General features: G+C 40.6%; 1 protein-coding gene across 3 annotated transcripts in view; it reads right to left on the bottom strand.

The window, feature by feature from the left end:
- Positions 1-678: 678 nt before the first annotated feature.
- The window catches only part of LOC111867790, a 32,238-nt gene continuing 15,873 nt past the window's right edge, over positions 679-17,043 (bottom strand). For 2 of the 3 annotated variants that reach the window (XM_023857950.2, XM_033752808.1), the window contains 7 exons: positions 16,462-16,603; positions 14,278-14,446; positions 11,378-11,555; positions 8,870-9,115; positions 6,809-6,932; positions 5,053-5,157; positions 679-3,502 (listed from right to left, as the gene is read on the bottom strand). In XM_023857950.2, coding sequence (XP_023713718.1) covers positions 3,468-3,502; positions 5,053-5,157; positions 6,809-6,932; positions 8,870-9,115; positions 11,378-11,555; positions 14,278-14,446; positions 16,462-16,603 — 999 coding nt within the window. In that variant the 3' untranslated portion in view covers positions 679-3,467. The remainder of the gene's footprint in view (positions 3,503-5,052; positions 5,158-6,808; positions 6,933-8,869; positions 9,116-11,377; positions 11,556-14,277; positions 14,447-16,461; positions 16,604-17,043) is intronic. The other variant, XM_023857951.2, reaches the window with a different exon arrangement.

Raw genomic sequence — 17,043 nt, 5'->3', positions numbered from 1 at the left:
AGCTCTCCTTCAACCTACACAATACAGAAGACTAAGACGAACTTGGCCAAACGACCTCCAGGAAAACTGAGGCGTAATCGATGGATTACAGCTCTTCAAGCCAACTTAGTACAATAGAATAATTATTGTACATGGCAGCAAATTAGCTCATAGAATGCAAATTCAGATTGCTAATAAATGATAAAAAAAAAAAAAAAATTTGCTCCGCCCATCAAGCATGGTATAAAAGGCGGAGCCCCAAGCTCGCAAGTGTAAGTGATCAAATTCAGTTCAGAGCAATCGGTCATCAGAGTCATCAATTCTTCACTGCTACCAGACAGCTAACGCAACCGCTGCAGCTCTCCAAAAACCTTATTCTGCGACCAGGCAGCTAACGTAGCTGCCGCAAGTCTCCAGGGACCAGGCAACTCAGGCAGCTGCCACAACTCCAGCAACCGACCGTGGGCAGCTGCTCCTACCGGTGCGCGCAGCACGACATCACCAGCCAGACAGGCCAGCTGAACGGCCACAAGACTTGGCCTACTACGGAGGAGCGAATTCTGCCAGCACTTGCAGTGGAACAAACTGCCCTTTGAGGGTCAGCCAACGTTTGAACATTCCACATAGCTTCGTAACTATTCTGTAAATTCAATTTGTACAATTTAATATATACAACTATTACAGTTCTACGTGGTTGTCATTTAGAACATAGACAATCCCACAATTCCTTAGCTCAGATTATTGAAACAGCGATCCAAGAGGAAAGTGAATTAAAGTCTCAGAGATATAGAAATCACCAACAGAACCCTCAATGGTATCCTATAAACCTTCCTGTAACACAAGAGAGGATAGGAAGAAGTCATCCTAGTGGGAGTCAGGAACCTTCTATATAGCAAGAAGTTACGGCCACTTCTGCGCTTGAAGCCAGGGCATATAGCAAGAAACTGTAATAATGCATCACAATGTCCAATGCGTGGCAAAAAAAAAAAAAGGGATATGATAGCACAGTGTTATCAGGGAAACTGGACATGAGGTGGATCCGGCAGTAGGGTTTCACATGCAATGAAAGAGGCTGCATTCGAAATCCATCACATGAGAGTGGAAACACCCCTATTCAAAAGGCTGATGAAGACCTGGAAGGACACTTTGTTTGTCGCAGAGAACAAGCGGAGGAAAAAATGTATATACAGTAACTCTGCGATGCGAGGTATATCATTTATGCAATCTTCGGACGGGACGCCCAGAGATGGCATAACCCATTTGAGCTCTATGTAACTTGCCCCAAGTTCACAGTAGAGGCGGGAACTGGCTTAATAGATACAGGCATGCAGATTTCCTTAGCAAGAAGGAAAAGTTTAAAGAAACTCCCAAAATAAAATACTGTCGAGACCTCCGTGACAATGCAAGGAATAACAGGAAACAGTAGAAGTTTAACACAAGGCATTTACTTGGAAATTAATGAAAGTAAACCATTATTATTTTATATCGTGGATGAGCTACCGCGTGGCGTTGATGTACGTACACTGATCCCAGGTGCAGGATAAAACATTCATGTTTCTGATGCAATACCCAGGAAGGGACTCCTCAACACGGGACTACCCGTAACTACTTGTAACTTGCCTCATCAGCATACCATCAAAATGGCTGCGAAGGGATTGGTCAGAAACCTATTCACATGTAGCTGCTAGTAACATAATACTATTCAGCTGACCAGGGACTTCATTCATTTCTGAAGTCTACATCAGGTTCGCTACACTTCTTCATTTCAAGTGCTTAAGGATTTGAACACTAATATACACAAATATTAAAATTAAATCCTTGAAAAGTGTTCCTGTTCCAAAATTGCTTAGTGAACTTTCTAATAATAGTTCTTCACAGTTCTCCTTTCACCTGTGCGAAGCCTTCTTAGCGGCAGATATTCCTCTGTGGAAACTGACCAATCCTACTCTCAGAAACTGCACTATATGCCAGTATTACTACAGAGAGAGCCAGTGAATTAATACTACACTTATAACAACTAGGTGAGACAGAAACTAGACTGAAGAGTAGTTATGCAATGGCACACAGAAGTCTGGAAACAGCGAAACTGGATAACTAAAAGAATTATGAGACCAGTATTTGTACCAAAAGTAGAGGTAGGTCAGCCGAAGCTGGTGGGATGGCTGCGGTACATAACTTGGTTTATATACTCCAATGTGCAGACAGAATGCAAACATCACACCAACATAGTAAAAAGCATGACACTCCAATATAATATCTCTCAGTGAACTCTGACATCCCAGTTTAACTCTCCTTTATTATGTTTAAAGAAACGATGTGCACTACAATTGACCTCAGTCAATTAAACTTGGATCTTATGGACCAGCACAACACAGATGACCTGCTGTTAAGGAATACGACCATCACTGGGCTTCACAGCAATATTCTACACAATCGAAAATCCTATTACTTTTAAAAAACATACTTTAATTACTGTTTTAATCCTTACAACACAACACATGCAGGTCATACATGTGAAGTGTTGGTCACCTTTTGAAAGTGGCCATCACTGGCTGAAACATTCAAATGCTTCATTTTATTATTTAAAATCACTGCTGAATTTGATGGGATTTAATCCTAATTTTACTTATTGTACCTTAGGCTGTTTTAAAATGCAAAATGTTCTCTTCCAGAGTACCGCGATATTGCTGCCTTTATGTGTCACATGCAACAGCTGGCTAAGTTCTTCATGAACATAAGAAAATATAATACTTTTGTGGTGGGGCAAGTGTTCCTGGCACTGACATCAGTCATCTGATAAAGGATAAAGACCTTGGAAGTAAAATACATTCAGAATATAAAATAACAATTCATAAAAAGGTAAAACTGAGGAAAGAACAAGATCTTACATAAAGCAGGACAATGGTATTGAAAAATGCGAATGGAAGACAACAGGATTCCAGAGATGATGTTAGGAAGAAGCATAAATATAAAACCCATGGAAAGGCCAGAATGAGATGGCAAGACACGATCAAATTACAAATATGAATGTGAGGAAAGACTGAATATTGGAGGAAACAGGAAGACTGAGAAGTTCTCTGCTTAAAATCATGGTGACAGATATGTCTGGTATGCTGCCAGAAGTTCCCCACATCTTCAGGGAACAAACCATAACAAGATTTATATACCTATGGATACTAGAATCAACAGAAAAATAATTCCGTAAATTCCATAATCAAAGCTGACTGGATGAAAATTATAAATCATTTGAATAGTTCTGGATGTTCATAATAACCATATTTGCAACAACAGTAAAATGTTACTTTCACATTTAAAACAATAATTTCAAATTTGTTAAACAGAAGTATCATGACTGTCACTGGACTAGCTTCGGTAAATAAGGGTCACAGCTTGATAATGCTGCATGAATAAGAGCAATGGCACTTAGCTTCACAACTGTGATGGTATCTAGGTCGAATGTTACTGGCATCATTATGCTTCTGTAACGCCTACGAGAAGGGCGTCCAGTCCTTCAAACGGTCCCCTGCAATGAACAAAACACAACTGTTATTGTTATCACTGGTTTAATGTGTCAGAAGGGCACAAAGAGACACGGGCAAATAAGTTATAGTCACATAATGAGAAATGAGACATGACAGCTCATGGAGGGAAGACACAATTTACAATAAGAACAATTCACATTCCATCAACTGCTTCATATTCATTGTTAATCCTCTCATCACAATACTGACAGCTCCGTTGAGTAACAAACTTAAAAATAAACCTTAGAAAACAAGGGATAAATGAGTGATGATAAGGCCACAACAGACAAATGGTTCAGGTAAGGTCACAGATGGATAAAATGAGTTGTTATAAGGTTAAAAAGGACAAATGAAGTAGTTCATATTGGAACAAATGAATTATGATGGGATTACAGATACAGATCCGTATATACAGTGCTGTCACATCCTGTGGATGGAGGATGGATATGTTGTTGTGTGCAACTGACTGGAATGTAGGAGACTCTGGCATATCAGTACGCTTAAGATTGGCGAATGGATTTACTGATTACTCATGCACAGACTTGGAACTACGAGTAATTACAGTGCCACCGCTAATCTCCAGTTATTACAAATCACTGCTGCAAACACTAAGTCTTCTCAGTCTGCTGTATCTTCAATAGCCATTCCCTAGTAACAGATCTTAACTATACTCCACACCAACCTCCTAGTCTTCCCTTCACAGACTGACTGCCCACTGTCAACTCCGGAACATGACTGTCGGCAACACTGATTCTCAGATTTCTAACTCCTTGGTGCAGACCGCGTAGGCAATACCATCCCCCCCCCCTGATGTGTAACCACTCCCACAGGAATGTGTTTAGCAAGCCCTTGCGCAGAAACGGCTCTAGTACACCTGCCCATCTCACAGCAATTGCAAAGCCACTAAAGTAATCTGAACTCATGCTAGGCTGCTGACTATTCTCTTGCCTGGACCACAATAAGAACTGCACTAAATCACCAGCTCATCTTGGGTCTCTGACCTTGGGCACAGGATCAAGGCAATGAACACTGTTTCTCATTTATGAAAGACAAGGTTTGTGGTGATATTAGTTCAGCAGTTTCTTCAAGATGGCTGAGCCTTGTTTTGCAGTGTGGCACAGAACTGTGGTGGCATCCACTAAAATTACAAGCTTGGAGCTACTATCCAAAGAAAAAGTTCAAGTCAGTCCAACACCTGTTAGAAAGCACGGTAAGTTTGTGTTATCTTTTTACAGTATTCCTATAAATGTGTGCCTGTACATAAACTGATGTGAGGGAATCAGCGACTGCACTCTCGTTAGGGGGGACGGGCACAGTAGTCTCGGAGAAAAGTTCCATCCGCTCTACTCTGGCAAGAGTGTGCATATTTAACAGTGCTAATGACTCATTCCACTATCAACAATCTGTGAGAAATGTTATCAGACTCACGCTGATCACCCCAGTTTCCTCGATGACTGAACGCCCTGTACTATCTCTGGCATTTTGGCAAGGCAAGCCCAGTGGCAGAAGTACTGTCACATCACAAATAATGTTACTATAACATAAAGCTCACCAAATGTTTTAACTTTCTTGTTCAAAGCCTTGTAGTTTCTCAGGAACAACCTCGTGTTGTTCTCCATTTCCTCAGAGTGCTCCAGGCAGCGTTGATCAAACATCCCTGCAAATGTAAAAAGGAAACAGCTACATATTTAAAGAAAACATTTTCACAAGGAGTTGGGATAGCTCAGTCAGTATAGTGATGGGCTATGGACTAAATGGATCAGGTTCAATTCTGGGTAGTGCAAGTTTTCTTTTCTCCATAGCGTCCACACAGATTCTGGGGCACACCCAGCCTCCTATCCAATGAGTATCATGGGCACTTTCCCTGGGGGTAAAGTGGAAGGGACATGAAGCTGACACTGACTTTCATCTAGTGCTGATGTCAAGAAGAGTGCACTTGTACTCCACCCTCATATGTCGTCATGGCACAGCAACGAATTAAGCACAGAGATAACTTTACGTTTTACCATTTTTAAAAGGCAGGGACTTGGGACAGTGTAGTTGGTATAGCGACTATCTATGTGCTGGACGACCAAGGGGTCGGAGTTTTAGACCTGGTAGGGTCAAAAAATTTTCACTTCTCCATGTTGTCCAGAAATTCTGGCAGAATTGATTCACGCAGGAGGCAAAATATTACGTTCTAAGATCCATAAGCTAATTTTTCTTTATTGCTAGTGGGGTGGGACTAAGTCCCTTGTACTGCGGCCACTTCTGGCCTATTGTACCAGCCGCAGATGATAGGTGAGGGTGACTGTGGAGCAATTGGTGGAATGAAGATTGGCAGGGGAAACCCTCTGCCCTCTGACCTGTTATTTGGAGCTCCCCAGATAAGGCAACCTATAACAGACCTGGAATGGCCATTTGGCTGTCAACATCTGAAGGTGAAAAGAGACAGGATGAAGGCCTCATACAACCATGTAGCCAACTGCAGCATTCTGGGAAGGGAATTAAGTCTGACTGCACCACCAGACCAGGACCAGAGGTAAGTCACCTAAATTACAGCCATTCCATGAAGGCCCTCACAAGGTGGTCACCTGGATTAACAATGTAATCTGCAGGATCCACTCAACCCATAGCAAAAATGATGACGGTATACATGGACAGACCAGGTCTGTATCTAGAGGCTACTCAGGATGGCAGTATCACTGGAGATAAATGAGCTGCAAGGGCACGGACTGGCATGCATGTGCCTCCTTTTTTTGAAATAACTGTGTTGGTAACTTGGTTCTTAGGTCATTTAGCAATGTTGTACAAACTGCTGAAGTTGCTTAACACTTAATAACATGAGAATGAAAGTTGAAGTGGACATGGCCTATCTCAAAACACTACTCTGTCTTTCACAGAGTGCACACAGAGAACTAAAAAATTGTTGTGGTGGAAGCTGTCTGTGGTCTTCCTCAAATAACTGAAAACATCAGGAAACATAAAAACATGCCTCAATGAGAACAGGGGGTTCTGTGCATCAGAAGGGGATAACCTGGTGGTCTGCAATCAATAGTGGGCATGCATAAGAGCAACATATTTCCCTGGGGGAGGGGGACGCCATATAGAAATGAAGACATGCATGTCATCAGATTAGACTGGAAAATCAATGGATAGAGCGTAAAACCTATATTAATGTTCTTCGATTTATGGTTTTCCATCATTTAATGTTAATGAAATTTTTTCTTCAAATCCACTGGTCTGAACAGAAACCTCAAATGGGGGTTTCACTGTTTATTTTTTGTTACATACAATTTCTGAGACACAGATGTACTCATTTAACTCACCTCGAGTATCAGACTCACTTTCCAGACGAGATTCAATGAAGGCAGAGAACATGGCTGTCTCAGTAAACCACTCCAGGAACAATCGGATGCTTTCAGATGTAACAGCTTTAATGAAGGATTCCCTCTGAAATACAAGAAGCTCTCATGTAATAAAAACTGGCAATTTGTGGTATTCTGGTCATCGAAATAACAATGAAAATAAACCAGTAGAATTGGTTACATCGGTTTTATTTAATAAGTGTGGTTGTTCGTGGCACACTGTAAAAACAACACAGTGCACCATGAACAACCACAGGACGATATCAAAGAACCTTCTTCTCAAGAAAGACAGGCGGCACAAGTTCAGCCCCCATCAAGAGGTGACAGAGAGGACATGAACCCATTTGCTTTATAAATTCTAATTTAAATAACAAAAGTTTTAAAAAATTTGAATATATCAAGACAGCCACTGTAGTTGTGAAAACTTTGGATTTTGTATCCATTTATGTATTGTCAACATTGCATGTATATATTGTGACATGCCTAACCGTTGCTGGGCAACAGGAGGTGGAACGATTTACCACGAAGACAGACTCTGGATAAACGGTCAGTTGCCAGGTTACGCAACAGTAAGGAAAGCGGTGTTTCTCCATGCCGTGCCAAGTAGAGCTGAAGTGAGCTGAGCCGAGCCGAAGCATGCTGGTTGCTACACAGCAATAAACAACTCTCGGCAGCGTTGCCCAGCAACGCCTGTAAACACGGAGTTTACGCAACAGTGAAGTGATGTGGGTTTTCCATTGTCTGACTGAGGGTTTATAAAGGAGACTGGAATGCGTAAGGAGGAGTTGAAATGTAGCAGCTGCCAAAGCCAGTTAGTATTTGGAGTATGAGTGGAAGTTTAGCAGTCACCGAATCAGGTTGTATCGAGTGCATGGCAGTGACTACAGCAGGAGAAGCAAGTGTGATACTGCAGATGGCAATAGTTGTGAAACTGTGAACTGTGTAAATGTAAGAGCGAAAGTTCAAAAAGTCACTACATCCAGAACAGCATGAAGTTATTTGTCGCGTTACATACTCAACACGTGACAATATATTTTAACATTCAGAACACCCATTGTAATAGTGGTTTCCAAACTGTGTTATGTCCCTCTCATGATGGTCTCTAAGGACTGAAACATGTAAGGGTATGAAGATTTGAAATAAGAAAAGCTTCACCAGTCACACTGGACGGAATTGTTCTATCTTTGTGGTTTTAGTCGAATAAACTCAATTTCAGGTACGACTCATTGAGCTATTCTGTTATCTTGAACGTATTGTTACAGTTGGCTAGCAAGCTTCAATTCACACTGGTCCTCTTTGCCTTATCACATGGCATCATGCTCCTCCCTACGCTGATGTCAAATCTGCATGATTCTGCTAACTAGGCTTATCTCCCCCTCCCACAAGTGAAGTTCTCTCTTTTCCTGCAGAGTGCGTGATGATGAGGACTACAGTGTCAACAGAACCAGAGATGATGGGCACTGCCTGGCTTACTTGAAGGCCAGCAAGAACTGAGACACGTCTGCTTTACCCATCATTTTTACTTGTTGACATGAAACAACCCTTACACTCTAATGTCTTATATCTACGTGCATCCCCTTTCTGCAGCCTAGCATTATAGCACTCATGCAGCTCAAACCACAGGACCTCATGAAAGTAATTTGGGTTTATGCCCAAATTATAATTCTGCTATAATCAAAGTGTCATAAAGTACATGCAAGGCTGTTTTATCTGGCCACATTTATGGTTCTCACAATGGTGACCATAAAGTTTACCGCCTTTAGGGGTGTAATGGTGCGTAGTTTGGAAGATAGATACTGACATTTTGAAGGAACATATTGACTTCATCTTCAGTGCATAATCTGGATGAAGATAGCCAAGTTCCTCCTAAATGTCTGCATTCAACTACCAGATTACACGGCATCACTTCCGAGATGCCTGTAGCTTTGCTGTTTATTCCTTTCCATGATACCTTTCACAAGGGGTCTATTCACCAGTCCCACGTTAAATCAGAGCCCCTGACTTGAGTGTTCCACTACATACCTCAAACACTTTCATACTATCCTGCTGGGTAACAACATGATTACGATAATGTCCACACACTTCCACAAACATTCGAACAAACGCTTCAGATACAAGGACATTTCGTGATGCATCCCATGGCTGTGTGGTGCTGGTGACAAGCTGAAGCGCAACCTTCAAGCAACGACGCAGCCTAGATGGCAGGATACTTGCTTCATCTCCAACACCCTGCACAACTCGTGACTCGTCCAGATCTACCATTATGCTCTGTAATATACAAACATTTTAAGTGTGGAATGGAGAGTGGAAACTATTACCAAGGCAAATGGTCTACCTGGTGCCATTCCTGGTATCATGTACACTGCAATGGGCACTTCAGGACACAGTAAAATCTTCACAATACCTGCACTCCATGTTTCATTACATCCCTCTAATTTATATAATCCGTTTCAGTCCCTTATCTTCTCTACAGTTTCAATGGCTAACATTCCTGTACAATACCTACCATGTCATTTTGCATTACTCTCCTTTTGAGTGGGTCAATGATTCTTTCTAGCAGTGCTCTACTCTGATAAGTCAGACACCATCTTGAAACCACTGCTTCACAGTTTAGTCATCACTAACATTTAATGTGCTGCATGGGACTACACTGATACTGCAATTGTGTGTTGTGAAAACCTGTAAAAATCTGTACTTTGATGCTGTTTGGAGGCATGCCCTCTGCCAACTTCTCTGTCAAGTTGTCAACCTCTCTCCAAGTAAAAACGAAATAATATCCATCCCCACTGGCACACAAATCAATGCGTTCCAATATTACATCAACATCAGCAACATATGTGTAATCACCATCTGTGACTTTCGTGCTTTGTACCATGATACTAGGTACTGTAATAACAGACAGTAAGAGTACAAAGAAAAACCCTGGATTTGGGTTGACAACACTTTGCCTCCTTAATGCTAGAATCTTATATGATATGACCAGGGCCCGGATTTTGATGATGTCATATTTTTTTCCCCTTGTATTCTATGCAATGCCAGTAAAAATATAAATCCCAAAAATGAGCTGCTCGTTACAGAAATGTAACTTTTATTGGTCATTTTTTCGATTTGGGGGGTAAGTTTTCAGTAATTTTTTTGGCTTTTAGGGTACTTTTTGTCACTTCAGCCATTTTAGGGAATTTTTCTTCGTATGTTTTCAAAAACGTGAATAATATGCAAGTAAAGTGTTCTTTATCTTTCTCACGCCTCTACAAAGGCAGCCTGCAGCTGCACCCCAAGTTCCTGCTACCACAGTATGCAATAAAAAGTTGTAATAATGTCCCCTCCTTTCCGTTTGTTTTGTGGAAAGTGCTGACATTACATATCATAAAACATTTTAAGCTGGCAGCAGGGTATGACAGTGGTCACCAACACTGCGGCCCTTTCCAAGTTCTGTGCAAAGGAATTTGCTTAGTTACAAATATTTCTAGTTGGAATCCCTTGCTTTTTATGACATATTGTTGCTCAATAAAACTCTGTCTTCAGTTTCTCGCCCCTGATCGTACAGACAAAGATACAGTTGACGAAAGGTTCTCAGTGTGAAAAGTTCAGTTCTGTGTTGCACTAGAGAGATTCACCTTCACCTTTGAGAATCTCCATATGTTAACTGTTATCTATTGCAACTCTGAATGAGGTGATACTTAAATATTGAAATATACCGTATACGATGGGGTACCTAAAAGAAACCGAACTACTTTTGTGGGCAGAGCTTTTGTAGTACCGCGTTTTGCCGCTATGAGCGCATAGAGCTAACATTCCTGAGTCGATAAGCCGACTACCGTTGCTTCAGAAGGTAAGGACTAGTTTCGGCAGAGTTTATAGTGACAACTGTTTTGTGTGATCGTCGTTTTTGCAATGGCTGATTTTCGTGAACAGCGTGCGGCGGTGAAATTCTGCTTTTTGCTCGGGAAAAGTGGAACAGAAACTCTTGAAATGTTAAAAACGGCGTACAAGGACGATGCTATGGGGAAAACTCAAGAGTTTGAGCCCTCCCATGCCTCCCTTCCCTATATTACATAGCTCATTTGCCGACTGACTCACTTTGGGCAATCGAGGCAACAGGTCCCTCTAAAACACTGGAACTTATACTCCATTTTGCATGGCATCACATTCTACAAAAATGTAATATTAAGTTTCAGCATATTATCAAGGATTTCATNGGCATCACATTCTACAAAAATGTAATGTTAAGTTTCAGCATATTATTTCAATTCAGATGCTTTGAAACCAAGTTAGGAAATGCTGTGCTGAATAACACAATCATAAACAAAGCACATTCTTCATATAAATGTTGATGTTATCACTGTCAAATACTTCTTTCATAACCACATTATCATAAAATACATGTTTCCATCTTATATTTTTCAGGGGACCCTGACACCAATAAAACTGATCTTCACACACAAGACCTGAGACAAGTACTACCAAAGTAAAAGTCAAATACTGGCATGAATGGTTTCAGAGAACTCCAACCTCTGAAGAGACACATACCTCATCAACTGGTCCAGGCATCATGCTTGCATCTCTACCTCTGAGAATGCCAACAATATATGGAGTTGGTGAAGAGCAGATATCCAAAAGAGAAGTTGGTAGAACTGGAATCAATGTGTGCTGCCATGAGAATGGGTACAATATTGACTGCAGGGCTTCTACACAGGATGACAGCCGGCTGTGAATATAAAAACATGTTGAAAATCGATAACTCAATGGACAACCATCACTAATTAATTTAAAAAGAAAGTGTTTATCGGTCTGTTGTAGTATCAAGGCATGTTCTGACCAGTATTTACCTGAACTGTTTTAATGTAAAGAGGGAAGAAAGAAAGTGAGAGGAATGACAACAGGACAAACAAATAAAAACAACTAGCAAGGAATACAAGAGAAAGGAAAGGAGACAGAAATACAAGCATTCATATAAGAAATGGAGAACTCCCACTGAATTTTCAATGAACATTCCACCAGTAAATTTATATTTCAAATAACTCAAACAAACATATCAGTCCATGGACAGAAAAGAGATACTTCATTCGTGCTATTAACTTAATGATGGACAGATTCCACACACAGTGAAGACTAATACATACACAAAAGTATACCACTTGCTGTTCTGTTGCTATATACATCAGCAAGTAGTTACAAAAAGGAGCAGAAGATGGCAGCAATAAACATCAGTGGAAGGTATGACCACCTTTGACGAAAAGATTCCACAGCACACCTCTACACAACATCACCACTTTATAGTATCATTCTATGAGTTTAATATCTCAGTTTAAATGCACCTGTCTTTCAATACACTTTTCAAGCTCATCAAAAGCATATTCAAAGTGTCATGAGGCATAAGTGGGGACCACAGTAAAGTAAGCAGAGTGTGATCAAGAATGATGTTGACAACTGCAACGTTTTCCTTTGAATTTAAATGGGCTTTCTGGTACTACAAAATAAATATTTATACATCACTGTCTCCTGCACGGAGTCATGGGCACAGTCAAGACATTCCCATGGGAGGCAACAAGCAAATTTGCTTACAAATTTACACTTAAGCAGTTTATACCTTCATTGACAACCCCAAACTACTCAGAATAGAATAATTATTTTAATTTCTGGTATAATTAGTCCTTTATATCTTTTTCCATGATTTCAGGGAGTGAGAAGGAATAGACATCTGTTCGCACCTTCCTGGCAGCCTAACGCAAGCAGCCCACTACAGGGATATGTACAACTGTATGAAAATGAAGCATAATGTCATACCAATTTGTTCAGTCTCAGTGCCAAACAATTTGCTATGCTGGATTTGAGGTTCTTACTATAGTGACTATAAAAAGTATGGTCTTATGGGCCATAACACTGTGTACTCTGAGAAAAGCCTAATGTTTCGGATGAACACATTGCCTCAATCTTCACGGTTGGTGAGTAAGCCATGCAAGAAACCAGCGAGAAGCAAGCAGCAAGCACGGATCTCTGAAGAGTAGTTTTTTGGAACATTAACACTGTGTAGTTTGGGAAAAGCCAGACATGTCAGATGAACATAATGTTTCCATGTCCAGGACTAAGCAAGTAAGCTAAGTAAGCTAAGCAACAAACCAACACTAAGCAGGCAGGAACCAGATCACAGTTTTCTTCAGAACACTGGGCATTTTCTAAATGACACAGCACTGCAAACTAGTCTTCACTTCGCTGCAGTCAAATACTATGAAATTTAGTGCTAAAATCTACTGTAAAATTCATGTTACAGATACAATTATTTATAGTAGTACATTGTGTGTACTTCCCATGACATTAGTTCAGCCTAATATCAAAGTTTCAAAAATTCATCAGCATTTTCCAAGCTTTTATTTCACACCAGCAAACATGTTTTGTGGTCAAGGGCTATTGTTAGTGCCTTGATATGGCTAGACCACAAGTCAAACCAACAAGGATTACATCTCCTAAAATCTTCTCATAACTAATTCATTAGAGCACTGAATGCAGTACTTTAACTGTCTTCATTCTATAACAGTTTCAGATAATGGAAGACCCTGGAACTTAAAATTGTTTAAAAAACTGCATTTAGATAACAGCATTCATTAAAAATTATGTCACTGCTTCCCTATTTTTCAGACAACTGCAGTTTGATCTATATCACTCATAAAACAGACATCTCTCTATACACAGAATTTGTTTAAATATTTTCAATGTAACACTTGTTAATAATTCCATGGGAAGTCTCTTCATTTGTTATATAAACTTGTCCTATGTCATGTATAATGATCCATGGATGTGAAGTGAATAAATAAATAAATAAATAAACTTTTATACTATTAAGGTCCCCTGTTTTACCCCATATTCTTTACATGTCCTTGATTTCAAATGATGTATTGAGGCCAATGTTTGATGTCATCTCCCATGAACAGCATGTACAAATAGTTAATCGTAAACTGTCTCCTTTATATAGTATACTGCACTTCATATACCTACTTTAAAATAATATCACCACCCACAAAATAAACATCATACATTGAAACAAACTACTGCTCTCTCATCTGTGGCCTACTATATAATATTCAAGCAATGTATCAATGATCAACAGTTCTTTGCTATGGTATTCTGATATATCACATTTTCAGGCCTTTCCACACACCACGGAATCAGTTTTTTACAGGTGTGCATGCGTACATGTAAATGGATATCCAAATTCCCATTTCTTTGCCAGCTTATTAAAATGTTTTTCTTGTCTCCTTAGATGGAGGCATCAGGTTCCTCTGAAACATCAATATCTATCACAATACTCCCTTCATGTAGATCTCTATTTACCCCTTAGAGGGACAGACCAAGTCTCTCTCGCTCTTCCCCCCACCCGCACGCACGCACGCGCACACACACACACACACACACATGGCATTACAGTGAATTACCTAAGCGAGTTGCTGATGAGAATAACCCTCCTTTCAAGCAGAAGTGACCCAAAGAGCTGCAGCAATGCAGACACTGGCAGAGCTGAGAACAGCTGAGTGAGGTCATGTTCCTCGAGCCTTGAATCCAGAGGCCTTCGCACGAATGTTGTAACCATACTGCAGACAGGTCCTGCAAGAACCACAGCCACACGTAGCTCTGTACAACAGCACATGTTTCAAATTGTACAAAACTGAGAATATTGTCACATATTAGGGCTGCGACCATTAGACGGGGTATGGATTGGATAATTGGATTTACTGACCGCTTGTATGCACCAGTCAGAACTAAATGCAATTACGTTATTACTGATCTACACACTTTACATTTCACCACTGCACACAAACTAGTGTTCTCAGTCTTCACTAACTGTTTCCTGGCAATGTATTTTAAAACAGGAAATATAACAGTCTCACAGAATCACACACTCCAGATATCATTATACTACAGCACACGTAAAGTCTTCTCTTCACTGCCGGACTTTCATCTGTCACCTGAACACTCCTGATTCCTCCATCATCTGCCAACTACCAACTGCAGAGCTGCCAACTGCCAACTACCAACTGCAGAACTGCCAACTATCTTGTTGCCATCTCTTCTCAATCATCTTTGACTGCTATCTCAAGACTCCCTCAATTCTCATTCTGTCTGCCTTGAATCCTCGTTATATAGCCTCAGGTTGGCCCCAACAGAAAACGCCATTTCCTAACAATTCCTCTATTGTCATAGAGGTGTGTTTACCTCACCGTTGCATAGAAAGGGTAGTTCTTCTATTGTTGCATGTTCATTTCTATGGGGCCCTGTTTATGAACATCTACTCTGGCTCCGCTAATCCGGCTTTCAGGCATCATGTCCCAATATTAATACAGGAATCCTATTTGCAGTAGACTATCTGATTTCACAGAAAGCCATAAGCAGAAGAAATACAAATACAACTTAGAATGGTATTACTTAGAAGAAACAGTTGCTGGTTATCCGAAACCCCTGAGGAAGGGGGCCACGAAGAAAATGAAAAGTGGGGACACTTTTGCTGACAGAAGAGAAAATGTCCTGCTAATGGGCTGGGAAGACAGAGGGTGGTTCTCATGATGTCTGCATATCATGACACATCAATGGAAAAAATAGTGACCATTCAGAGAGGGGGGCAGCATACAGAAATTCAAAAGCCAGTGTGGGTACTTGAACATACAAAGTGTGTGGGTGGTGTAGGTCACAGTGATCATTACTGAGCAACATATGCTTTCATTCGTAAATCTCTGAAGTGGTGAAGAAAGCTCTTTCTGGTGCCTCGAAGTGTGCATTGTAAATTCATACATTTTTGTACAGCAGCCATAAGGCACAAATGGGAGTGAAACAAATGTCACATGTCAATTATCGACAAGCTCTTGCTGAAAATCTGGTAGGCGATGTGTGCGAGCCAAGAAAGAGGTCACGTCCGGGGTCACCTGAGAGAGAAGAGGGACTAAATACAGTACCTCACTTCCTCTACCACTCTGAAAAAAAGAAACACGAAGACTGCATTGGAAGGTCAAGGAGGCAAGAAAAGAAACATAATTGTATTGTTAAGACCTGCAAAAATCAACCGGCCATCTGCCCTGTCAAGAACTTCAAAAAGTTTTAGTGCAGGTCCTATAGTTTATCGGGTTTTTGTCGTCTGTGTACACAGAAGTGTAAGTGATAGTTATAAGAAGAAAGGAATATGCATATATTTTATACTTGAGAACAGCAGACAATTTTAGCCAGTGAAACTCTACAACCTCTCTCCACACTTGTCACACAGCACTACAAGGCAGAGAATCTGTCTTCTTGCATTGTACTGGTAAGTACATATTTTGCCTTTTCACTTTATGCCCTTGTTGTACCAACTTTCTGAGCAAAGCAGCTCCCTTAGTGGCTCTGCGAACATGTAAAATCCCTTGACGACCTGACTGCAGAAATTTTTCCAAACACGATGACTGGAAAGGGTTAAGCACTCTGGCAGGAAAAAGTAATAAGGAACAGATGAAAGCCTGCTTTGCAATATTTATGTGTAAAGCAAAGACAAAATTTTCACATGTTTTGCATGTTACGAAAATTAACTGAGAAAGTGTGCACAGAAAATCAACAAATCGAAGAATATGAGCATAGATTCTATGGACTGCCTTCACCTGCAATATTGTGCGTTGTATTGGAAGTGCTGAGTTTGAGACCCTGTCCAGGACCAGGAAACTGACAGTTGTACAGCTCCTTGATGAATGCAGTTTGCAGCCATTCTGGTTGACCATGGCGAGACTCCAGCTCCGCAAGAATCTGCACAGACAAACATTTTGACGCACTCAAAACGTTTGCATATACCAATACGGGGTATAAGAATATCAGATTATAAATAAAATTAAAGCAGAAGACACACTAAGCAGATTAGTGCAGTGACAACACTCAAAATTCTTTTCAGAGGTACCTGGTTCAAATCAAAGGTCAGATTAACAGATATTCAGACCATGGGTTTTGAAGGAAGTGAAATGCCATGACATTACTTCCTCCTCCCCATCCTTCAAATCCTTAGTTACTTAATGTTCTTCTTACCATCTTACTTAAGGATATAGATCCATCTTAACTGGATCAGTTATCCTAGCTCTTCCTTCACAGCTTCAGTGTCTTCACAGTTCTCAACTTGTCTCGTGTTCGCTGCAAACATTGCCAACACCTTCCTCACCCTCTCTCCCATCCATTTCAGACATAGCAGTGCATTT

This window comes from Cryptotermes secundus, unplaced genomic scaffold (assembly GCF_002891405.2).
Source record: "Cryptotermes secundus unplaced genomic scaffold, Csec_1.0 scaffold195, whole genome shotgun sequence".
Taxonomy (NCBI): Eukaryota; Metazoa; Arthropoda; class Insecta; order Blattodea; family Kalotermitidae; genus Cryptotermes; species Cryptotermes secundus.
The sequence above is the reverse complement of the archived record's forward strand: the minus strand, read 5'-3'. Positions and strand labels throughout refer to the sequence as shown.